Here is a 24,315-nt window from a genome sequence, read left to right on the forward strand (position 1 = left end):
GTGACTCTGACTGTCACCTTGGCAAATCATGAATAGATTCTCTTTCATTGTTTTCTTGATACAGAATCCTAGATTCATAGCACCATTAAGGTGGAAAAGACCTCCAAGATCATCAAGTCCAACTGTAAACGCCACACTACCAATGCTCCTAAAATATAGATCAGGTTGTCCAGCTTCTGAACCATTGCATGGCTTTATTTTGAATGCTTTTGGGTTTTTAACATTATTTTTAGAAGCGTAGACTGAATTTACGTGCATTTTTCCCATAATAACCTTAGGGGTGAACAGCTGATACCACCCTTTCCAGGGGTTGATATATCTGTTAGTTATGTTAGCTCTTCTGCTCTCACCATTGGTCTTGGAGGTGGTTTCTGTCAGCACTCATGGGCTTGTTTCAGTCTCGCTGCTTTTCAGGGAGCAGTCCTATGTTGTGCAACCTCCATTCGTGTTTCCCAGAAGCTTCATTTTGCATCAGGCTGTGATGAAGCATGTTGAGATGATGCTGTCTTAACAAATGCCCGAGATTTCATTGTGTTGATACTCTTTCTTATATGTCATAGAATCACAGAATGGTTTGGGTTGGAAGAGACCTTTAAAAATCATCTAGCCCATGGCAGGGGCCTTGGATAGGGCTATCTCTCACCAGATCAGGTTGCTCAGAGCTCTGTCCAACCTGACCTTGAACACTCCCAGGGAAGCGGCATCCACAGCTTCTCTGGGCAACCTATTCCAGTGTCTCACCACCTTCATCATAAAAGATTTCTTACTTATGTCCAATCTAAATCTACGCACTTTCACCAGTGACGCTTGGCCAATGTCATTGCATCAGTCATTGCATCACCTGTACTTTTATTGACAATGATCTGCATTTTTTCTAAGTCATCAATAAAGACAAAAATATAAATACTACTGTAACAATAACTGACTTACTGAACAGTATTGGAGATATTCCCACCTGTAATCCTCCACTAACAATTCAGTGTTGTGTGTGTTAATGTGTGCTCTGGTAACCTGTCCGGTAGTAGCACGTAACCAGAATATCATGGGGCCGACAGTTTCACCCAAGCTTATGACATCAGCAGGTATTTTTGTTAGTGAGATTTGAGCTCTTAAAGCCATCCCCGCTGATATTCTCATTCCTTTTTATTACACGGTAAGTGTCCTGTTTCAGTTTTTCTAAGCTTTTCCTAGAAATGATATGAAGCTAAGCTCTGTGTGGTGATCTGTATGGAATCATCCCACTGGCCCTTTCACAGCTGCCTCCCCATCTCTGGAGCTTTTGAAGGAGTATTATAAATATAGGCCAGCAACTCAGTGAGCTCTATTGCAAATTCTTTTGAACTTTGCTGCAGAAGCTTTTGACCTGCTAATTTAAAAGTACATAACAGAACAAGCATCGGTTACTGCTGTACTTGGAATTGTGCTCCATTTTGGTCTTGGGTGCATTTCTTTTTGCCAGTACAGGAGTATGTATGGGAATTATTTTCAAAGACAGGTCAGAAACATGTGTTAGATTTTTCTGATTTTCTGTTATCATCACTGTTAATTGAATTGTGTGCTGCCTCTGACAGGTCTGAGCAGTTAGGACTTCCTCTGGGGGGGGCTTTAGCAACGGCCTGATAGTCCGAGCAGAACCCTTGATGTGCTGAATGTAACAAGGCGAAACAGAGGAATGAAAAATGCACAAACCTCTTGCAAGGGAAAATGTGCAATGTTGAGATGCATCAGACTGATGGATTTTATCTGAAGAGAAAGGCTGAAAATCTCATATCAGAGTACCACTCACAGGTGAATTGCCAGCACATTCAAGAATTGCTTGTAAGGGAAAACTAGCAAGTTTAATTCACTTGTATTTTTAGCAGTTTCAATTTAAATTTTACAAATGCAGAGCAAAACGTGTTTCCAGCTGTGAAGGGCTGGCATGAGCAGGACGAGGTGAGAGACCTATGTTCAGGTGGAGGAGTGAGGAGGGGCAGGTGGGAGAGGAGGGGTGGCTCTGAGGCTCTGAGGGGCTGCGTCCAGGGGTGCAGCATCAGGTGTGAAATTCAGTAGCTCGGAGGCAAATGGAGATGGCTGGAGAAGTGGTTGGAGGATGATATTTTGTTTTTATTAAAAATATAACGAGGCTATAATTCCTTTCAGTGGACTGCTTCTCAGTACTGAGGGAAACGGCCAGCTCACTCTTTGGAGCTGAGAGGTTCTGGTGTGCCTCATCATCTTGTCCTTTTCCTTTAGTTTTCATTCCTAGAAAAAAAAAAATGCCTGGAAGGTCTCTTGGAGTAGCCTCTCTCTCCCGCATGGGGGAGAAGCCTGGGCACAGTCTGCGCTGTGCCGCATGAGGGGAGATGCTATGCGCCTTCTCCAGTTTGCTTTGTAATTTTCCACTATTAAAATGTAAATGTGGCCTCTCAGCTTGGAACTGTGGAGACATTTGCACTCCGTGCGCTTTTGCTTTTTTACATGAATATTTAACATTGAGCCAGCAAATCTAAATAACCTCCGAGTGTTGATTACACTTTGGCTCGTTAGGCTGCAGCTCGGGCTTGTTTGGAGTGTGGTCCAGGTGCCACCCAGGTGCCAGCGCAGCATCTCGGGGCTGGGAGCTCCTTGGGGAGCCCTGGCTGCGTCCTGCTCCCACCACACCTGAGTGGCGAGAGGCATTTTCGAGTCAAGAGCTGTGCATTTCCCCTTCTGGAGGGCAGAAAGCAAACATGGGAGCATCAGATGAACTAGGCTGGCTGGGGCATGGTTGTGCTGCTTCGAGCAGCGCTGTCATGGTAACTGAAGTGATTCATTTTGCTGCGAGAAACCCAGTAAACATACTTTGATTAAACTCTTGAGAAGGTATAGAAAAGAATCTTCAAAGCTGATTGTATGAACTGCACAAAGTTTTTTTTCTTTATTGCTTTCACTTCCCTCCCTTCCCCACCAGGGACAGTGGGTTTGGGGGATGGGGAGGGGAACCTTCGTCAGAATTGGCTGCCTGGCAGCAGCCTGAAACTATCCTGTTTCTGGCACCTGGTGGCTGGCGTTCAGGCTCAGTGCTTCATTGTTGTTATTACCAGCTTCAGGCAGGTTGAGGAGCAGGGAGAAGCCGGCCGTGCAGCCCCTGGGGCTGGCTGAAGCCTGCCTTGGGACTGATAGGGTGATTTGGGGCACCACAGCACACCGGGGCACCTCGGAGCCTCCTGGCAAGGAGTGCATGTGCCAGACCAAGGCAAATCAGCTCTTCCTGTTATAAGTTGGCGTTATGAGTAAGCTGCCTGTACAAAGCCTGAGTCTCTGCGCTGAGGTCTGGCACATCAGACCCTGGCTGGGGAGCAGCTCCTCAGGTCTCATATCAGGTCCAAGGTCTCTTCCTGCTACCCTGTCCCTGCTCTGAGGCTTGGGGAATCGGAGCTGTGTCCTGGCTGGGTGCTCCACTCCCCCAGGCTGTGGGGGATGATGGCCATGTCCCCCTGCCCTCACTGGGCTGGCTGCCCTGGTTCTGGCTGGGAACTGTGCTCCCGGGGGGGAAACCCACCCCCTCTGAGCCTTGCTCCCAAATCTCTCTACTGCCTCTGCGAGGGGCCTGAGGACACAGGTAGCCAGACCGGGCTGCTTCCCGGTCCAGTCTTAGCTTGTGGGCCTTCCTTGGATGCCCCACTGTGCACGCCCGCTCCCGCTCTTCCCTTGCTGGCTCCTGCCCTGGTGGCCCAGACCCCTCCCCGGCCCTGCGAGGACGGTGTATGAAGCTGCTTCCAGCTGCTGCTGTATCTCGGCCGGCCAGAGGCACGTTCCTGCAGTTGCTCCTGTGGTTACCTGGCACTAGGACAGGGCTGTGCCGGTCTCAGCTCCCAGCGTAAGGGGGGGTCTTGTCCACTGGTCTGCCTTGCTCCTGCATGCTTTCCTGCCCCTAGCTCTGCGTGGCTCTGGTTTTCACTGACCCAGAAGAAAACTACTCCCGCGTGGTTATTCATTGGTTTCATTTTGCTGCGTGTGCTTTCCAGGAGGCTGATGAGTTGAGCCGGCAGGCTGCTCTGATGCCTGGGGCGTCAGCGTCCCAGTGCGGGCGGGAGCAGGGGAAGGGATGAGGATGGGGCGGGTGCCTCTGCCTTCTGGCACCGGGAAGCTGTTGGATGGGACACATCTCGCGTCCTGCAGCAGATCCCCAGCCTGCCAGGAGCCCTCTCCAGCCCTCCCTTTTGGCTACCCTCTTTCTGGTGAGGAGCATGATTTCAGTCCTTCGTACTGCTGTGACAGTGGCCAGCAAGGGATGGGGCAGGGTCCCATCTCGGTGACAAGGTAGGGCTCACACAGAGGATACAGAGGGGAGAGTGGCATGAAGGAACCTTGCTCAATGTCCTTCTGAACAGAAGAGGACTAAGCTTTCTCTAAAGCTCAGGGTGACCTAATTTTTGACTGAATGAAGCCACTGCTGTGCTGGAGGAGGTTGGCCTTCAGAGTTAGAGCCAGGGGAGCAGGCAGGACCATGGCATCCTCACTGGAATGGTGCAGAAGCTCAGCGCTGGCTGTCCCACAGGACAGTGCAGGCAGAGGTGGGATCCTCCTGTGTTTTTAAGACATTACGTGGGGCTGGGATTATTGCACATTCTGGAGACCTGGATGTAGCTACGCAATGTAATTTGGCTGTTGAGAGCAAGTGGCTGGTCTGTGCGCTGTTCTGTTAGGGAGCCGGGGCCTCTGAAGGATGCTATAAGATACAGTTAATTCGGCACTTCCAACCCTAGTAGGAAGTTCTCATCTTTCACTCATCTTCCTCAGAACAGCAGAGAGTTTCCCCAAGACTTTTGCTTTTGAACACATGGTGTTTCCCCAGGGAGAGAAGTAAACAGCAAATCACGTTAGGGTTGTTGGTCTCTTGCTTGCCTCTCCAAGAAAGGCTAATTTAAAAACAGCAATAAAAGGATGCCTAGAGGGCTCCAGCACTGAGCCAGGCTCAGTGCAGACTGCGGTTGTCCTTGGCTCGCATCGCTGCCCTGTGTATGTGGTAGACTTGATTTTCTGTCTGCTGCAGCCCCCGGCTGTGTTCCTGATGCCTTTGCTGTCCTGTGACTGTGCTAAATGCTGATCTGGTGGACTTCCTCGTGCAAATAAGTGCACTCATAGCACCCTTCAACATCAAACTGCTTCCACTGGTTCCTCTTTTGCTTCAGGATCTGCTTTACGGATTTGCCCCAGCCCACATCCCATGCAGTTTGGGTATCTCCTGTCCTTTGCCACCTGGCCGTGGCAGACAATCTTCCACATTTCTGCCACGTGCAACAGATTTTGTCTTCCTTGCTGTCTTCATCTCATTACACGTCACAGCTAAGAACATGGTTGTATCTCTCTGAATATCTAATTTTTGTCCAGAAAGGCCCAGGCTTGCACTGTATCTGCATGGCAGAGCTTCCAGATTGGCTGGACTTAAGCCTGGGCTTAGGTGAGGGGTCTGGAGAAGCTCTGGAGCATCTGGAGAGGGAAGTATCGCTTCCACAAGCAATAGCTGTATTCCTCTGAGAGCCCTCCTCCTGTGAAGCTGTCTGGATGGCTGATCATCAGCGTTGTCAGTGAAAGCCAGGCTTTCCCAGGCATGTACTGTCATTTCTAGATCTCTAACCTCTGAAGGAACTGCTGATCTAGGTCCAGTTGCCTTCCTGGCTGCACAGTGGCCTGAAACGGGCCTCGAGGCAGTCCAGGCGCCAGAAGCTAAGCACTGAAGTAGGGCAGGTGAGGCTTCCCTCATCTGTACCTTTTTGAGGCTCCCAAGGGCTTTGCCGAGTCCCCCTGAGCTCTCGTCTTTGTGCCAGAGTAGACAGTCTGGGTCCTTGGCTGCAGCTTCTTGGGTCAGGAAACATCAGAGCATCTCTGGACACCTGAGAGCCTAGGGATCTTTGCAATCTAAATAGATATCGTCTGAAAAATCTGTGCTCCTATGATAGTGCTGGAAAGCAGGCTTTGTCACATTTCTGGGACTCGTGATGCCCTTGCCCCTAAACCCCACTTTGGCAAATGAAACAGGCTGTCTGAATCCTTCCTCGCTTGTGGTTCCTGTGTGCTAGGGGCCAAATTAGAATTGCACAGTTACTGTAGGTACGTCCTGTCTTTTAGGAGACTGCCTTTGCAGCTCTAATACTGTCCTCTTAATATGCTTCTGGAATTAAATACTTGGGAAACTTTGGCTTTACAACCTGTTATGTGACCTGGATACCTTCTCGTTTACTCCTGTAAATGCTATGTTATGTTGTGCTTCAGGGACATTATACTGCATGGTATGATGAATGGATTAGGGAGTAGCAGAGCAGTCTGGGGCTGCTTTCTCCACCCACTCTGCTTTTCCTCTCTGATGTGAATCTGAGAGAAAGGTTGTGTTTTCCTTTGTTTCTATGGTGGACGCTATAATTTTGATGTTGGGAGGGAGCACTTTGAATATATAAGGTGATGACTTCTCTTTCGTAGAGCGTGGAAATGGGTGACCAGGTGATTTATTTGACAGGCTAAATTAAACCAGTTGCCCTGACCTGTGTCAAGAATTATAAAGTACCTTCCCTTTTACCAGTGAGTGCTTGGGCAACCCGTTCGTGTCTCACTGCCCAATAATTGGTGCTTGCTGTGAATGTCTTTCCATGAACTGTGCTGATCTTCCCCCTCTGAACCTGGCCCTGACCCACTCGACATCTCCCTCGTGTGAAATCTGTGCAGTGGGGGAAAGCAGGGACTAGGACAGGTTTACTGCTTTTCAGTTAAGCTAGGACAACCAGGAGCAGAGGAGATCTAGCACAGACCAAGAGGATCTTCTTTCTTCCCTTGCAAGATAAATCTCTGAATTTTTTTTTCTTTTTTTTTTTTTTCCTTTTGTCAACTTGGTAAAAGCAGTGTGCCAATAGGATTATTTTACAGTAAGCTTGCATATGATCGGTTCGACGTACAGTTATGATTTTTTCCTAAGCAATTAATATCAAGAAAATAATAATTAATTTATAAAACACACTACAGCGAATCCAGGCCACTTCCTGCTGTCTGAAGTTTTGATCGTTGCACTCTTGTTTTTCTCTTTCTTTCCCTCTTGGTTTGGTGTCAAGACCAATGATGCTGAGCCCAGTCATGCACGGAAGGGCGATGGACCGGGCCAGTACCTCAGCATGGGTTTGGCTGTAGTTCTGGTGCTCTGAGTGGCCCATTTTGCCTCCTCGTAGTAATGGACCCGCGCAGTGGGGAGCGCAGCGTGGACTCTGCCTGAACAGCTGGTGCGGAGCACGGGTGGCACTGGTCATCTGCAAAGGGCTGTCCGCTGCTCCTGGCTTCTCCCAGGACGGAGGAAAAATGGTCTAAGCAGTTTTTTCTAGATTCGATTTTTTTCTAGCTGAATATTTCCCGTTTACAAAAGTTCTTATACGGTGTTGATCCAAACCTGGCATTTCTCCAGCAGTGACACTGCCCGCTGACGGAGCACTGCTGAGACCACCTCTCTGGAGCATCGCTGTTCCCCAGCTTGGGTGTAACAGGCTCACATTGTTCTGGCACACTGGCACTGAGCTCGTGTTTGCTTGGCTGATGCTATGAGCTCACGGCCATTCTCAGATTACAAACCCCTCATCACTTGGTTTCACCTTTGGTGTTGGTCCCTGGAAGTACGCCATGGGTGTACTCACTTGACCAGTATGTGCATTGGCCTTTGGTTTGGAAAGTGTTCAGGCACTGACTGATGTGCCTTTATCAGTAGGCAGCATTTGGCACTTTTACTAAAAGTAATTCTGTACTTTTCTTTTCCAAGAACCGTGCTTAAAGTTACTGACTTGGCGTGGTTTGAAGACAGCTCTTTGACGCTAGCAAGAAAATTCCATGTGTTTCCAGCGACTATTCAATTTCTAATAATTTTTAGATCTGCCAGTTACCATGACATGCATCCATTTAATGTTTGCTTCTCTGATTTTTTTAAAGTGGTTTTTCTATGAGAAGTGATGTAGTACAAAATTAAATGTCTCCTGGTGATCTGTCATACGTCTGGATGACACATGAACTCAGGTTGGCAGTCCTTGTCAACCAAACCTGTTCAGCACTGCCTGTGGCATGGCTGTAGTTAGCCCTGACTGTGGCTTCCTCTCCAGTGTGCTGTGTTGGTAGGACAGGCGTCAGCATCCTCCATGCTACAGTCCTGCGAACTACCAGATGTTGAATCCACAGCACATTTTACCCCACGGCCCAGGCCTTGCTTCCTTCCCTCTGACATCCCTCCTTGCCTGTGGCCTCTGGGTGACCATTTTGACCCATTTTTCCTGTCTGGGTGGCCTGGACGTGGGGCAGTGGCTGCACCGAGGCTGCGGGCAGGAGGCCGGGGAGCCGGGCTGAGCTGCCAAGGGGATCACAGATGCTGCCAGCAGAAATGCCCACACCACGTGGTTGAAACTCATCAGGGAACAAATGCATCGCGTTGCTATGACAACAGGAAGATTTACAGGAGCCTGAAAGTCTTGTACTTTGGACCTAAAATATTCCTCGGAAAAATATTCTGAGTGGGGCCACACGGCACAGCTGGGAAATGCCTTCAGGGTGTTCGGTCAAGGGTGACACAGGTCTGCGGCCTCGCTCAACATTGGGCAGCTTTCTGCCAGCTCCCCGGCTGCTCCCGATCTGCAGCCCCTTGGCGGTGGCCATCGGACTGTGTTCAGGGCTCACACGCCTTTGTGCAAGTTGCTGTGGGAGGGGTGGCCTCGGAGGGGTGAAGCCAGGGGAGTCTCGAATGCCGATGGGGTGGGAGGTCCCCTGTGAGCAGGATCACACCGCTCCTGAGCGTGCCTTTGAGCAGGAGCACAGGAGACCTCTGCGTGCTTTTCCCTGTCCCCTTGCTTCTGCCACTACGTTTGCACCAGAAATGGGCTGGATGTTGCCACACTTGTCAGGCAAACTTCAAGCACATTAAGCTTCAGGATGGAAGTGGGTTCATTAAAATTTAGGAAATATGTCTTTCCTGACCTGAGGTCTGCAGTGCTGTGGCTCAGCAGCAGAGCCCTATTCTTCTGTGACCATGTCGGGTTCCCCGTTTCACTCCTCCTCCTTCTGCAGAGCTTCAGGCAGAGGCGGGGGTTTACATCCTCAGGTGCCTTTGTGAGGCCCATTTCCTCCACACACTCCCGAGGGTTAGGCAGAGTGTCAGGTAGGGCAGGGAGTAGCTGGTATTTTAGTCTGTGCATTGTATTTTCTAGGCTTGCACTTGGCACATGCCTGAACCTGTAGATTTAGGCCTTCCTTGCCTCTGAAAAAGAAGAGTAAGCAGTGGCTGGGGTTACTGCCAGCATCAACGTCCCATGCTTGTGTCGCCACCTCTGAACCGGGGGGCGGCAGTTGGAGAGGGGCTGGCAGGGGTCCCACCGGTGGCGCCGTGTGCCCTCCCCGCGTGCCCTTGCCGGCGCCGGCTCTGCCTCTGGCAGCGCTCCTCGATGCTTCCTGAGATGCCATGTCCAAGTCCTCCCCGTGCCTGTGCGCTGCGGTCGGGCTCGCCTGCCCCACGTGCTCCCAGGGTGGTTTCCCTGGGGTGGTGCTGGTAGCAGGTGGAGCTGCGTCCTCCTCTGCCCCGGCCGTTCCCGGCTTCCCAGCCGTCCAGCATTGCCGCCATCTTCCAGCCCAAGCGTGGCTGGCCAACGCTGGCTTTGCACCGTGCACCTGGTAGCTAATGCTGATTTCCCTGGCTCTTTTGCAGTGCCTTTCAGAGAAACTCCCAGCTACACGAAGCGGAGACGGATCCTCGGCGCCGGCGGCCTCTCCTCCCCGCGAATGCTGCAGCGCTCGGCCAGCGACAACAACCTGAAGGCCGAGAGCCGGGCGTCCTACTCGCCGGTGCCCTCGCTCCGCAGCCTGCCCCCGCAGCTGCTGGCGCAGATGCAGGAGGCAGCAGCGGGGGCCGGGGCGGGGGATGGCAGCCTGGCAAGCTCTGGCAGCGCCCGCAGTGCCCACAGCCGCTCCCCATCCCTGCAGCGGGTTCAGGAGGAGAAGGAGGCCGACCTGCCCACGCTCCGGAGGAGCAGCCGCGGCAAGGCCAGGTAAGGGGCCGGGGGGAGGCAGAGCAGGGCTGCCCCGTGCCACAGCCGGCACGTGCCTCGGCGCCCAGCGGAGCCCCCATGCCTGCACGGGGCCGGGCACCCGCGGGACCCCGGGCGGCAGGTGGGGAGAGGGAAGGTCGGTGGAGCCCGATGCGGCCCTGTGTCTCCCTGTCGGTGCGCCGCAGGGAGCGGGGCTGCCCGGGGCCTGGAGCAAGCACCGAGGGGTGTTTGCCTCGATCTTCTCCCCAGCCCTCAGTCTAATCTTGCGTCTCAGAAAAACGGTAAGTACATCAATGCCGCGTTGCGCTTGTCGTTGCTATGACAATGAATGCATCTTGAAAACTGATACTCCGAGGTGGCACATTGCAGATAAGCCAACACTTAACGCGTCCCAACTGACCCGTGGTTATTTGGGTTATTCTGTCTGCGGGCCCCGGTGGTGGCATTGCTCGGCTGAACCCTCCGGGGCCCGGGAGCGGCTGATGGACACCCTTGCCCGACCCGCTGAGCAGCATGGGGAGGCCTTCCTTGTGCTTCGGGTGGTTTCTGCAGCCCATAGGCTGCGACGTGGACCTTGTGTTCTCCTGCTGCTCCCCGTCCCTCGCTGGCCACGTGCGACGCAAACATCGGCTCTGACACTGCTCACCACAGCTGGTGCTTGCCTTCGGCTGGAAGCCAGGCATGGGCACCCGTTCTGATCCAGGAGGACGGCTGCTGCCCCCCTCAGACAGCAGAAGTGCTGCTGGAGAGCCTCCGTGGCCAAGGGTCCCTTCGGCGACCACTGGGGTCAGGCTTTGCCTTTGGAAGCCCTCTGTTAGTGGAGAGGCGAGAGCGACTGCAGCCATGGCTGATGTAAAGCAGCGTCTGCTCAGAAAGGGCTAACGAGAAACTCTGATACCGTGAGGCCAGAGCAGGAGTTTGACGAGTGTGTACCAGGTCTGGGATATAGCTGTGTTCACTCATGACCAACAAATGGATTTGAGCATTGAAGAACTAATCTAGGTGGTAGCTATTTACATTAACTCCATAGCAGAAACAGCTCTGAGGCCCTTTGAGGCAATCTAAAGAATTTGGGGAAAAAAGAAACATGTCAGTGAATAAAAAATAATGAAAATAAATGTAAAATAGCTACTAGGGGGGAAAAAAAATTGAACCACTCATGTACCTTAGTAGGATTATTAATTAATAGTTTAACTCAAGAGAAGTTGCAGGGTGTTTTCTAAACAGCTCAACGGAGGGCTCTGCTCAATGTGCAACTTCACTACAAAATGCAGTGATATTAGATGACCTAACAGTGTGATGGATGGTAATATGGAAAACCGTTTAGTGCCTTGGTCAAAATCAATGATGGCACCTCGGAGCGCTGCATACCAAGCTGGGCACTACCAGTCAGCAAGAAGAGGGTGAGCTAAAGGGTTTCAGAGATGCAGTGAAAATGATCAGGAATGAGGAAAAAAAATATCATCTTTGGAGAGAGATGAAGAACAACAGGATTGTTACCTTAGAAACGAGATGAATAGGAGGAAATATGTTAAAAATATTGAAAATACTGAATGGCTTATCAGAGGGGAAAAAGGGAACCTCTGCCTGTTTCACGGCACAAGGAGAAAGGAGCATGCAATGAAATTAATGGCGAGCACACGCAAGAGCAGTACGAAACAGTGGTTTTTCTCCACCCTGCAGTTAGCTCAGGAATTCACCGCCTTGGGACTTGCTGAAGCCAGAAGCACAGTATGATTATAAAAGCATTAGGAGGTTGGGGTGTGTAAAAAAGAATACTGTGGGCTTTTATAATTAATAAGGTTTTGGAGGTATTCTCAAAATTACCTGGAGCTCCTGATGGCAAGGCAGGAGGAAGGCAGCTAGGGAATGGTCAAGCCGTACCCAGCCAGGCAGTTCGTGGTGGGGAGAGAGCAGGAGCATGGCTGGACATGGAGGTGCTGGGGGATTTGGGGTCTGCCATGGGCAGCAGCACGAGGGGAGCTTGTAAAAGTGGGTCTCTAGTGCTACTGGAAGAGCCAGTGGCCGGCAGGTGATGTGCTGCACTGTGGGCTTCGACCTGCGTAGCTGCTGCCCTGCCTGCTGGCCCCACGTCTCCCCTATGCTCCCCGCCGAGTGCAGGAGGGGTGGGATGCTGCCGCAGGCTTGGCGCTCCTCTTTGGCTTTTGGTGCACAGGCCTCCGAATGACCTGCTGAGTGTTGGTGCCTGGGCTGACCGGCTCTGCGTTGGAGCCAGTGGGAAGGCTGCTCGCCGTGCCGTCCATCACAGCTCTGCCCAGAAAGGGCAGAGGAAGGCAGTTTTCTCTTCGTCCTGCTGCCAAGCGCTGCTAGAGTGCGTGCCCACCCCGTGTTCTTCTGTCTCCTGCTTGTGCAAACTTCTAAAGCATTGCTGGAGATGACTTAATTATTCCTAGCCGTATGCATTTTATAAAATGCATATGAAAGTGCGTTTTACTCCATTATTTTCATAAACTTGCATATTTTTGCAGGGATTGGGGGATTGTGAAATTCATTACGCTGAGTTTGGGACAGGTGAAAGACACATGTGTGCAACCTGTGTGTTCAGTGGCTGGTACATGCTGGCAAGTTCAGGATCATACAGAGGTGGTCTTAGTGATGTGAGAAAAAGAGAGGCGGTAAGTCAGAGGGGAGGAGAAGCAGAGGCTGTCGATCAGGCAGTAGGGTTTGAGCCCAATAGCCACTGCCCCGTGTCCCCTCCTGTCACGCTCTCCAAGTCGCACGGGCTGATATTCTCTTAAATTACACAGCTGTATGCACACACCATTGCTGTTCAGCATGACGCTGTGTCCTAACAACTGCTTAGACCAGCTAATTAATAGTGGTATTTTATTTGACCTGGTATTTCTTTCACTTGTTTTTTGCCCTTCTTGCTCTCCTGGGCCGTTCGCAGTGTGTTTGTGTTGGTCTGACAGAGCTTTTATTTACTCTGGGCTGGGGAAGAGCGGTGCGGTGATCCCTGTCTCATCTGAATACTCTGTTCCCAGGCATGTTTGTTTTCAAACAAGAAAGCCTTTGCTTTGTGGTAAGCGACAAAGCATCCATAAACATGCAGAGTCCTCTCACATCTTCCTTGAAAAGTCTTGCAGAAAAATTGATTCTGGGTCAGATTTTTATTAGAGTAAATATCAAGAAAATTTAGTATCGGCAATTTTGCCCAAAAATTCTTTATTTTGAGGGTGAAGACTCCCAGCAAAATTCTGATTGTTTTGCAAATATATTCAGGATGACAAAGAGGATTTAAATGAAAACTAGTTTAGCATTAGCGTTCCATTTTTTCCAGAAGCACCTCGTGCGCCTGTGGGCTGGCTGGCGGTAGCCTCGGCGCTGGCGCTCAGCTGCACCAACAGCAGGAGCAGTTACTTGTCCGTGTTGCTCTCACAACTTCAGCCCCACCAGTGGTTGTGGTGCTGGAGTCCTCCCGTGGTCTGCAGCTCTCCGACCTCCATGGAGGCTGAGCGGCAGGTCCACTGGCCAGGGGAGGCCGAGCGTGGGAGCCCAGGTCTGGCCCTGGGGCAGGGGTGGTGGGTGCTAGCCTGGGGTCGACTGTCCTTGTGGTGAGGGGTGGCTCGTGGCCAGGAGCCTGTCTCGAGTGGGATGGGCAGGGCGACAAGGAGCCTGGAGCAGAGGACCTGAGTGACGCCTGAGGTTAATCCATCCCAGCGTGGCTTGGGTAAGCCTCGCATGGCGTGTCCCCAAATGCCTTTTGGTGATCAACTGCATTTGTGCTAATAACCCGCTCCTGGGAGCGAGCCCTGGGGGAGGCTGTTGCTGATGCAGTTGGCTCTGAACCCCCCTGGCTGTGTGATCGGTGGTCCAGCGAGGGTCCAACCCACAGAACGCTGACTGTGCTCATCTGACTGTTCTTGGGAAACCCCGGTGACGGATGTGCCCTGGCCTTTTTCCTCACTCCTGCCTCCCTCTGTCCTCACCACTAGGAAGTTTTCTAATGTCTGATCTGAATATTTCTTCCACTAGTTTGTTATGCCACATTTACTCTGCTTAGGCACGGTGAAGAGCTCGCTCGCTTCCCCCTCGTAGCAGTCTCGCACACCTGAAGGCTGCTTGCTATGTTTTCCTTGGTGTCGTCTCTTCTGTTGGCTGTTTGCCCCCATTGCCTTGCCCTTCCCAAAGGTCCATTTTCACCGAGCTCCTGCCCTGGCTGCTCTCCAGGCTCCCCTCCAGGCTCCCACCGTCCCACTCCTTCCCGGCAGTGTGGTGCCCAGAGCAGGCACGCGGCAGCAGAGGAGTGCAGCAGCAGCATTGTGTTGCATGGTTTTCAGGCTGTAGTTTTGATAGCTCATCATATTGCGTTTTAGGAAATGGTGTGATGTGTGACTCATATTCAGCGTGTGATAGCCTCCATGTTTTTTCCCCCTCAAAACCCACTACATAACCAGTGTTTCCCTATCTGATTCCTTGTGCAGTTGGTGATCCCTGCGTAGTTTTAGTACCTTCAGTTTATCAGGATCCATTTAAACCCTAATCCTGTTCTTTGCAGTATTTTGCAGCCCCTTTGTACTGCCTGTAGGTTTGGCAAAGATCATCTCCAATGCGTTGTTCGCTTTACTAAAGGGGACGCTGACCCAGGTCAGCCCCTGGGTACCTCCACTCTTTGACGGGGAGGCATCGGAGGGTTGTTCTCCCACCCTGCGGCTGGGCGTTCTCAGGGCAGCTGTGGGGCTGTGAGGAGCCCAGCAAAGGCTGAGGTGTGCGGCTGCTGCTCGGCAGCCGGCTCCTCTCGCAGTCTGTCCTTGACAAATCCCTTCTGACTGTTACCGCATTGCTTCCTTCAAGGCAAGCGCAAATACCTTGGCTTGTTATTTGTTCCAATATTTTTTTCCAAGAAGTGAAGTGATGGTATTTATTTAGCTTTTTTTTTCCCCCTTTTTTGGCCATTTGCTATTTTCCACTCTTTTGGACACACTATGTAACATGAGCTTTCAAAGATCACAGAATCCCAGGCTGGCGGGGGTTGGAAGGGGCCTCTGGAGCTCACCCCGTCCCACCCCTGCTGGAGCAGGCACCCCCAGAGCAGGGGCACAGGGCCGCGTCCAGGCGGGGGGTGAATGTCTCCAGGGAAGGGACCCCACAGCCTCTCTGGGCAGCCTGTGCCCCTGCTCTGGCACCCGCACAGATGACCTTAGGTATTCCAAGATTGCTTCAATCTGTTCTAAAAGTTCCCACCACATGTGTAGTCAGGCACATCCAAATATTCTTAATTAATTCTCCCTCTGGTTTCCAGGTAGGATCTTAACTCTTTGCCTCTGAAATCTCATGGTTGATTTCTGATTTAAAGAAAAAACAAGTGTTAAGCACATTGGTCTTCTCAGTTTCAGCCATTGAAGGCTTTCCCTCTCTGCAGTTAGCCAAAGGAGCACCAACAACTGCCAGCAATTCCTGGGATCTTTTCCTTGGTCTCAGTGTATTTACAGAATGAATACTTGCTTCTCACCATGGTATCATTTCCTCTCATGCTTGTGCTTTTCCTTTCCATCTGTCTATAGCAATCCCTCTGGTTTTCCAGTTCATGTAGTGTGTTTGAAGTCAATGATTGTCTTATGATTTAGCTGGTTTCTTACTTCACTGCTTATGCATCCTCCATGTTGGGATAGGTCTGAAGTCTGTTATCCTTCGCCTTCCCCATCATGGGATCATGTAATAGTTTGGATTAAAAGGGATCTCTGGAGGCCATCCGTCCCACCCTGGGCTGGCCTTTCATGAAACCTTGCCTCCAATATTCAAGAACATATAGAGGTTGGCTTTACAATGCATTGCTCATATTTTGTTGGTCTTTCTCACTTTCTTCCTAAGAAGTGCCAAACACTTATCATTTCATGATCATTCCTGCCAACGTTACCTCTGCCTTCATGTTTTCAGCCACTTGGAATCAAAGTGCTAGAAGAGTTTCTATGGCTGTTTTCTGCATCTTCTCTGTAAAAATAAATGATCATGAACATACTCCAGGAGCTTGCCAGACAGTGTTCTGATCCTTCGCCAGTCTCTTCCTATCCCTAAGACCCATAAGGTAGCATCAGAGGGGCATGGCATAAGACACTCGTCTGGATCAGAATGGATACCTGGCAAGCCTGGTGTCTTGCCTGACGCCTGCCCTGGCACGTGCGTAAAGAGCAGGACGTGTGCTGAAGAAACTGGGGATTATCCTCCCCACTCTCTGAAATATCTCCTCCTTTGGTCCGATCTGTGAGTATCTCTGTGAAAGGGAATGTGAATTGCCGATGTCCTGTTCAGACAGCCACTCTCCATAAAAACTGCACTGAGCTCAGTGCTCTTCCGTGGCAAGGAAATACAGAGCATCCTTTTCTAGTGCCTCCCCTGAAGATTCTTGGCACTTTGCCACCTTGAAGAAACATCCTTCTTCTGAAATTGCTAAAACTGCAGTTATTGCATCAACTGGAACCTGGGGACTTTATTTCTAATATTCTTGACCTCTCCTTGGGGAGTTTAATAAAACAAATACCTTGTCCCAATCTCTTTTTTTATATTATTACATGGAACAATATGAACTGATTCACTATTCCCAATCCCTTTTTTTCCTCAGCAATGTGAATGAGATCTTTGCCCTAAATACTAAGTCACTGGTTTATTTATTTATTTATTAAAAGCCTTAGATGATTTGTTTTCCCTTCCTGGCTTTTGAAAGGGTTAGATCCGTTTGATTTGTTCTACCTGCATCAGGGATTTGAGAAGAAATTACCACAATCTGTTTCATTTTCATCTCTGTGTCTCAGTTTTCAGCTTGGCACCAGCTGCTGATTTGAGTCCCCTCTGCGTCTCAGCTGTAGCCTGAGTTTCCCCTACAGCAGCTTCTCAGAAATAAATCCCTGGGGTGGTGGTGGGGGAGCCTGGAGGTGGGTGATGCGCAGGCCATTCACTTCTCCGGATGCTCCTGGGGTCGCCAGGCTGCCTACGGTCCTTCTGCACTGCCGGCAGCTCAGCTGGTAGCGCTGAGCAGCGCAGCAGCGCCAGGGCCGTGCCCAGCGCTTTGGGTGTCATGTTTTAGTTTAGGGTGGGAGGGCGAAGAGCGTAGGTGGGGGGGCTCTTGCTCCTAGTGTGACACCATAGTCCAAGACAACTCCACCAGTAAGCAATTAGATGGACAGTGCTTTGTGGAGAAACGTGCAGGGGGGAGACTGAGTCCCCAGCTGTCAGCTGGAGACCTTGTGCAGGAAATACGGGGTGTTTGCAGAGGACTTACAGCCTTGCAGAGTAATTTAATTTGGGAGGGACATCTGGAGGTCATCTGGTCCAGCCCTCTAATCTAGAAAAGCGGGCTCCAAAAACTTGTCGGTAAAGCAGCTGGCAGGGCCTCATCTCTCCCACCCTGGGTGTGCTCCTGCCACTTGCTGAGGGCTCCAGCTGCCCCAGCTGCAGCTGGGGTCGGGCTCTGGGATGGGGCTCAGTCAGGAGGGTGTGGGAAGCCTCATGGAGGGCAGCTTCTCGGCTGGGGAGCTGCCTCTGAGCTCAGGACATCATTGCTGCTGTCACGCTGTGCCATGGGGTGCCTGTGCCTGGGGGCTCTGGGACCCACCTTGTGCCCAGCGCTTGCCCCGTATTCCCCGCTCTCGGTCCTGCTGGCCTGTCCCCTTTGCCTCCCAGGGCTGCGCCCCTGTCCGTGGGGCAGTGCCCTGCCTGCGCCCCCGGCTCCCGGTGCACCGGCCCTTGCAGGGTGGCTGCTCCCGGCCGGCCCCGCTGCAGACCCCGTATGCCCCTGGAGCCAGCTCCCCTCTGCCATCCGTCAGCTGCAGGAGAGAAACCTGCTTCGGCAGAATGTCTTCTCAGGACTGAGTCTCACCTTAAACGTGCCAGTAAATGCCCGCACCGCAACGCGTCTCTGAGACGTGCTGCCCCCCTTGATGCACACCAAAATGCGCCTGAAGTAACTAGGACAAATGCCTTTTAAGTTTTGATAAACCAAAAGGGAATCTGAGCAATATTCAAGTGAGATTACCTCCATGCCAGGCATGTTTGTCTCTGTAATAGCTTTTTCTGTTTGCTTCAAAGTTCCCATAAGAATATACGCTGTCAGTTTGGGATACCAGCAAAGCTTCAGGAATATTTATTTCAGTTGGGCAAAATTAAAATGGAACTAGATCAGAGGAGTGGAGGTGCCCAGCAGAGCACTCTCCTCTGCTGGGGTGCAGGTGCCTGCCCTGCCTCCAGGACCACCGAAGGTCCAGCCCTCGTGGCACTAGTCCTGGCTTTTAGCTGGGGCAAAAATCTGCAGCAGTTCGAAGAGAGTGAGCGGCGCACGCAGCTCGTACAATAAATATAACTTAACACCTGAATGGATGGCAGAGCATTTGGACAGGCTTTCACGTATTCTGTCAGTTAAAACATTGAATTTTGTGTCAGAAAACTATACTGCAGGATTTCTGAAGTGCGGCAGAGTTTGGAGGACTCTCCTGGAGAGCTGTTTTGTTCCAGGTGAACGGAGTGTCCCGCAGTGGAGGAAGGTCTTGGCAAGATGGTAGAGTGAGGAGACATGACTGGCTAGCATTAGATCTGAACTGACGTTCAGAAGAGGAGATCAGGTCCGGGACAGTCGGAGCAGTATTTGGGAAGGTTTGGCAGAGTCTGAGGAGTTGAAGTTCGAATGGCTGACGCAATCCAGAGCTGCCGTGGAGACAAAGCCCAAAGCCTGGGGGTGTGGGAATGGGAGGGCTGCCAGAGCCCAGCGGTGGGGTGGCTTCTTGGTGGGGAAGGGCTTCACGGTGAGGCCCCGTGGCCCTGTGTCCCAGGCCAGGAGCTCTGGGGGGCGTCTCGCGCTCCGCCAGCGATCCCTGGGGACTGCTGCCTGCGAGTGCATCGGAGGAGCAGCTGTGCTGCGAGTACCTGCACATCGCGCTGCTGCTGCCTGTGCACGGAGTTACGGGAATAGCCGCCTTCCAGAAAATGTGGAGTAGTGAACGGCAACAGTTTTACTGGGCTCAGCGTCTTGAGGAAGGACAGTCACTGAAAACTTGCCTTGCCGGCTTCCGAAGGGGAGTTTCAGAAAGATAACAGAAATCTGTCAGAAAGGCCTGAAAAATCAAAAGCCGTAACAATATCTGTAAGGGCAGTACGGGAAGCGCTGGCATGATGCAGGCAGAGCTGCACAAGACAGGACCTTTGGAAGAGGCCATAGATAAGGCCGCACAGCTGGTCTAGGAGACTATCCAAGAGTAATGGGACTTCTGGGAGTGGGAATCTGGGTTTGGGGAAAACAGCGTGAGCCACCAAGAGCAAAGTGATGGTGTCTTCCCAAGGAGGAATTTGCATGGACTGTGGTGGGATCTGACGTCTTCAGCCAAGGTGAGGTGGCGCAACAGGCAGGATGGAGAGTGTCACAGAGGAGAATTCCTTTACTGTCCTCTCCCCCTGAGCTGGCAGGGCAAACTGGGGTTTGGGAAGAGAAACCGTGTCACCCTGAGCAGAGTGCTGTGATGGCACGTGCCAACGGGATTACACAACGTATTTATGTTTAGCAGGTGGCGGCTACATGAGGGGAGAAGGGCTTAAACTGTAATGGGATTTTTTAGCAGGGGATTTCAGTTTCACCTGTTCAAAACATTAAAACATTACATTATAAATCTTACCATGAAGTACAAATAACGCATTAGAGTGGGGTTTTTTTCTCCCATATAGCATTTTGATCTTTTTGATACTAGAGGGCTAGGAACAACAGGATGAATGATGGAGATGAGGAGCAAAGGCCAAATGGGAGATGGAAGTGAGGAAACGGAGGGAGAGAGTAAAGCAAAGAGGACCACTGACTGGTGCTAACACTCAAGGGTTTTGAGAGCTTTCATTAGGTTTCCGCTTGTGTGAGGTTAATATGGAAACTAGGCACTTACGGGTATGGTGCAGAGCAACACCATGAACCTTATCTAAGAGAAAATAAATTATCCACATTTAAAAATGGCTACTACAATGAGAACAATACAGCAAACACACCCGCCGTTGTTCCTGTCCGCTGACAGCCTTTCAGGGTGGTGTGCCAGTCCCTACTTTTACCCGGGCTGGAGGCTGCTCTTGGTGTTGGTTTCTGACTCCTGCCCTGCAGCAGGCTTGGTGGGAGGCAGAGCCATTGCCCCCGGCACTGGCAGACAGCCTGTGACCGGGCAGCAGCTCTCCCTGCCTCCCAGAATCCTAATTCAGGACAGCCTGGGACTCTGGGGCACCTGCAAACCCTCCAGAGCTGGTCTTTGTGCCGCCCTCGCTCGGCATCTCTGCATTGCTGGTCCCTGGCTTCGTTATTTTGTACTAGAGGAAGCTGTGAAACTTCAAAGGCCGATGGAGTTTGTTGATAAATAGAGGCAATGCGTACTGCAAGGAGGAAATTCAGACAACTTCTACATTTTGCTGGATTTTAAATTAACTGCAGTCCCACAGGCTTCCTTGTCAGCACTGCCATGAAAAATCTCTGCTTTTTTATGAGGACTCACTCATTAAAATACAGAACAAAATATATCAGAATGTATAAAATGAGATGGAAAATAATGTCAATGACATGACAATGCTGTTCTGTCACTCGGTGGGACATTCTACTGGGCTGGAGTGCAGTCCTGGCTGCCCCTGCTGAGCAGAGGACACAGGCAGTGCCCTGGGGTGGGCAGCAGCACTGCTGAGGAGGGGTCTGCCAGTGGAGCAGCAACAGGCCAGGGCGGCCCGGTTTGTCTGGAGGAGGGGAAGTGTCAGTGAAATGGGGAGGTGACATTTAAAGCTACCAGAAGGAAACATGATTTCCTTTGCACCCAGCTGCACCACACAACTCCTGTGGCTTCATTTCTCATAAACGAACCCCAGAAAGGTGATGGAACAGCTCATCCTGGAGGTCATCTCCAGGCATGCAGAGGAAAAGAAGGTTCTCAGAAGCAGTCAACGTGTGTCGACCAAGGGAAGACCATGCTTGACCAACCTGACAGCCTTCTATGATGGCATGACTATCTGGGGAGATGAAGGGAAAGAAGGGGATGATGTCTATCCTGACTTCAAGCAAGGCATTTGACACTGTCTCCCATATAACATCCTCACAAGTGAGCTTAGGAAGAAAGTGTGGGTTACATGAGAGGACAGTGAGGTGAATTGAGAACTGGCTGAATGGCAGAGCTCAGGGAGTTGTGATCAATGGGGCAGAGTCTGGATGGAGGCCTGTCACTGGTGGTGTTCCCCAGGGGTCTGTGCTGGGTCCTGTCCTGTTCAACATATGCATCAATGACCTGGACGAAGGGACAGAGCGTCCCCTCAGCAAGTTCGCTGACGATCCCAAGCTGGGAGGAGTGGCTGATACACCAGAAGGCCCTGCTGCCATCCAGCGAGCCCTGGCCAGGCTGGAGAGCTGGGCCCAGGGGAACCTCATGGAATTCAACAAGAGCCAGTGCCAGGTCCTGCCCCTGGGGAGGAACAGCCCCCCGCACCAGCACAGGCTGGGGGTGACCTGCTGGAGAGCGGCTCTGCTGAGAGGCCCTGGGGGTGCTGGGGGGCAGCGAGGTGACCCTGAGCCAGCACCGGGCCCTTGGGGCCAAGGGGGCCAGCGGTGCCCTGGGGTGCATGGAAAGGAGTGTGGGCAGCAGGGCGAGGGAGGTTCTCCTCCCCCTCTGCTCTGCCCCAGTGAGGCCACACCTGCAGGGCTGCGTGCAGCTTTTGGGACCCCCAGTGCAAGAAGGGCAGGGAGCTGCTGGAGCAAGGCCAGCGCAGAGCTGCCAAGGGGATCAGGGGCTGGAGCATCTCCCTGGTGAGGAAAGGCTGAGAGACCTGGGTCTGTTCAGCCTGGAGAAGAGAAGGCTGAGGGGGGATCTCATCACTGCTTATAAATATCTGAAGGGTGGGTGTCAGGGGGATGGGGCCGGGCTCTTTCCAGCGGTGCCCAACGCCAGGCCAAGGGGCCACGGGCACAAGCTGGAACACGGGAAGCTCCCCCTGAACATGAGGACAAACCCCTTCCCTGTGCGGGTGCCAGAGCAGGGGCACAGGCTGCCCAGAGAGGCTGTGGGGTCCCTTCCCTGGAGACATTCACCCCCCGCCTGGACGCGGCCCTGTGCCCCTGCTCTGGGGGTGCCTGCTCCAGCAGGGGTGGGACGGGGTGAGCTCCAGAGGGCCCTTCCAGCCCCCACCATTCTGTGATACTGCGATAGTTCATTGTGATCTACGCTTGCTGAGAATTACTGCCTGTCATTTATACTTGTCATTCGACCATCGGTTTGCTGGTGAGGAGGATGTTTTCTCAGGACCAGCTTGCCTCCGCAGGCCTCTCCAGGGTGTCCAGCTCCCCCTCGGCACGGGGTACCTGGTAAGGTCTGAACGGGGGTGGCTGCTTGTTGCCCGTGCCAGTCCGTGGGCTGGTGAGTCCTGCGGCTGTCCTGGCTGGGCCAGAGGACTCCTGGCATCCTTCTTGGTGCACTGCTCCCAGCCCATCGCTGTGATGTGGCTTTCCCAGACCAGCTTTTCAATCCAGAGAACATTTCTGCTTGAGGCACTTTCTTTCCTTTCTTAATTTTTTAGCTTTTTTTTTTTTTTATTAAAGGGGTGTCTGCCTGCAGGAGCTGCAGGATCTTGCTGTGTTTCTTGTCCCTCACTTGTCATTTGCGCATCTTGTTAAGACAACAGCCCCCGCTCCCTTCCCCATGCCCACAGGGCACACTTGGGCATTGTTCTGTCCCTGTGCAGGAGGTTGGGGAGGGGATGTCCTCAAAAGACCCAGGGCAGATTTTGGCATCGTGATGTGTGCTCCTGGTAGGGTGCGAGCCGCCGCATGGCTCGGAGCAGCGGGCTGGGAGCGAAGGCAGTGCCCAGCGTGCGGAGGAGCGTTGCGAGGCTCTGCAGGTGCGCGCAACCTGCACCTCCTGGCTGGCACCTGGAAAGCAGACAGCAGTGCAAAGCGGATCGAGCAGGTGGGCGAAGCTGTCCCAAGGCAAGCTTTGCCAGGAAGGAATCTGCGTTGCAGTAGATGCTCAGATAGCATAGCTGTATTCTCTGATGTACTGCCCCGGTGTGTGCTGGGCTAGTTCCAGCAATATATTTTCTGGATAGCAATGTGTCACATCTCTCTACTTGTGGCTACCTACATGTTCTCTGTGCATCCGGCTGCTTTTCCCAAATACGTTAGTAAAACAAGTTTTTTCCTCTCCAGCATCATCCTGCTGTGATCTCTGAGTGTGCCATATTGGGGAGTGAGTTAACACTCTTGTCTTCAGTCCTTGAGTTATAGGAGACAGCTGAATCTCTGTGCTTTGCTCCAATTCCTGAGGAGCTATAGGTGATGTCCCTCGGCCCTGCTGCAGTAACTTCTCTCCTTCATCTTCAGCCTCCTGCTGCCTGTCTCTGTGTATTTACCTGCTGTGTTGCCCACCACCCTTCGCACCGTCTCTGTGCCGTTTCAGCACTGTTTCTCGGTGCTTCACCTGCTGCCTGACGTGCCCGTGTGAGTGCCGGGCAGCTGAGATGCCACTGCAGCCGCCTCGGGGGAGGCTTTGCCTGCTGCGGAGGTACTGTCAGAAATTAAACAGGCAGTTTGGCAACACCAGAGACAGCATTGTGAGTAGCAGTGAAGATATCCCGGTGCCTTTGTATCCATCAGTGACACAGGCTAGTCTGAATATTTTGAGCATTATTGGGCAACCTGCGTTGAACAGAGCTGTGTGGGGTGAAGGCAGAGATGAATGCTGCGAATTACTGGGGGCCTGGAGATGTTCTCTTGTATGCGGAGGTGTTGGAAAGAATGGGATCAAACAAGGAGGATGTGATTTAATGTAATGGTTGGTTTGGAGGAGCCATAAAACTGGTAGACTTTTCTGAGGAGGGTGGAGGCACCCATTCATAACGATGCCCTCCCCGTAGTGATTCACTCGCATTTCTCACAGCGTCGCTGTTTCTGTAGATGTGAGCAGGTTCACATTTATTTATAGATGATAGATGAGCAGGCAGGCAGAGCGGTGGCTGGTCAATACTGACTGCGCTCCTCAGCAGGGAGCGCGCTCTGCTCCGGAGATGCTGCAGAGCCGGGTGCCCTGGCAAGGCACGAGGATGCTGTGGTGCAGTGAATCGGTAGATGATTTCCATTTTGCTAGTCCAGAGTATTTAAAACTGATATTGGCTGCAGGGCTGACTCAACAGCAGAAAGAAGCAGGGTCCAAGCAATGAAATGATGAACTGTAAAGGAAGTCATTACTGCCCATTAGGTAACGAACCTGGGGAACTCCCTGTGCAGGTGCAGCATGTGCCCAGCACCCGGGGGGGCACAGAGGAGTGATGCTTCTGGCCAAGGCACAAGGACTGC

At 52.1% G+C, this 24,315-nt stretch overlaps 1 protein-coding gene across 11 annotated transcripts in view; it reads left to right on the top strand.

The window, feature by feature from the left end:
* Positions 1 to 24,315, top strand: part of SHANK3 (SH3 and multiple ankyrin repeat domains 3) — a 403,098-nt gene that overhangs the window by 138,131 nt on the left and 240,652 nt on the right. For all 11 annotated transcript variants that reach the window (XM_064441038.1, XM_064441069.1, XM_064441094.1 and 8 more), the window contains one exon: positions 9,680 to 10,019. In XM_064441038.1, the coding sequence (XP_064297108.1) occupies positions 9,680 to 10,019 (340 nt within the window). The remainder of the gene's footprint in view (positions 1 to 9,679; positions 10,020 to 24,315) is intronic.

Source organism: Phalacrocorax carbo, chromosome 1 (genome assembly GCF_963921805.1).
Source record: "Phalacrocorax carbo chromosome 1, bPhaCar2.1, whole genome shotgun sequence".
NCBI classification, from domain to species: domain Eukaryota; kingdom Metazoa; phylum Chordata; class Aves; order Suliformes; family Phalacrocoracidae; genus Phalacrocorax; species Phalacrocorax carbo.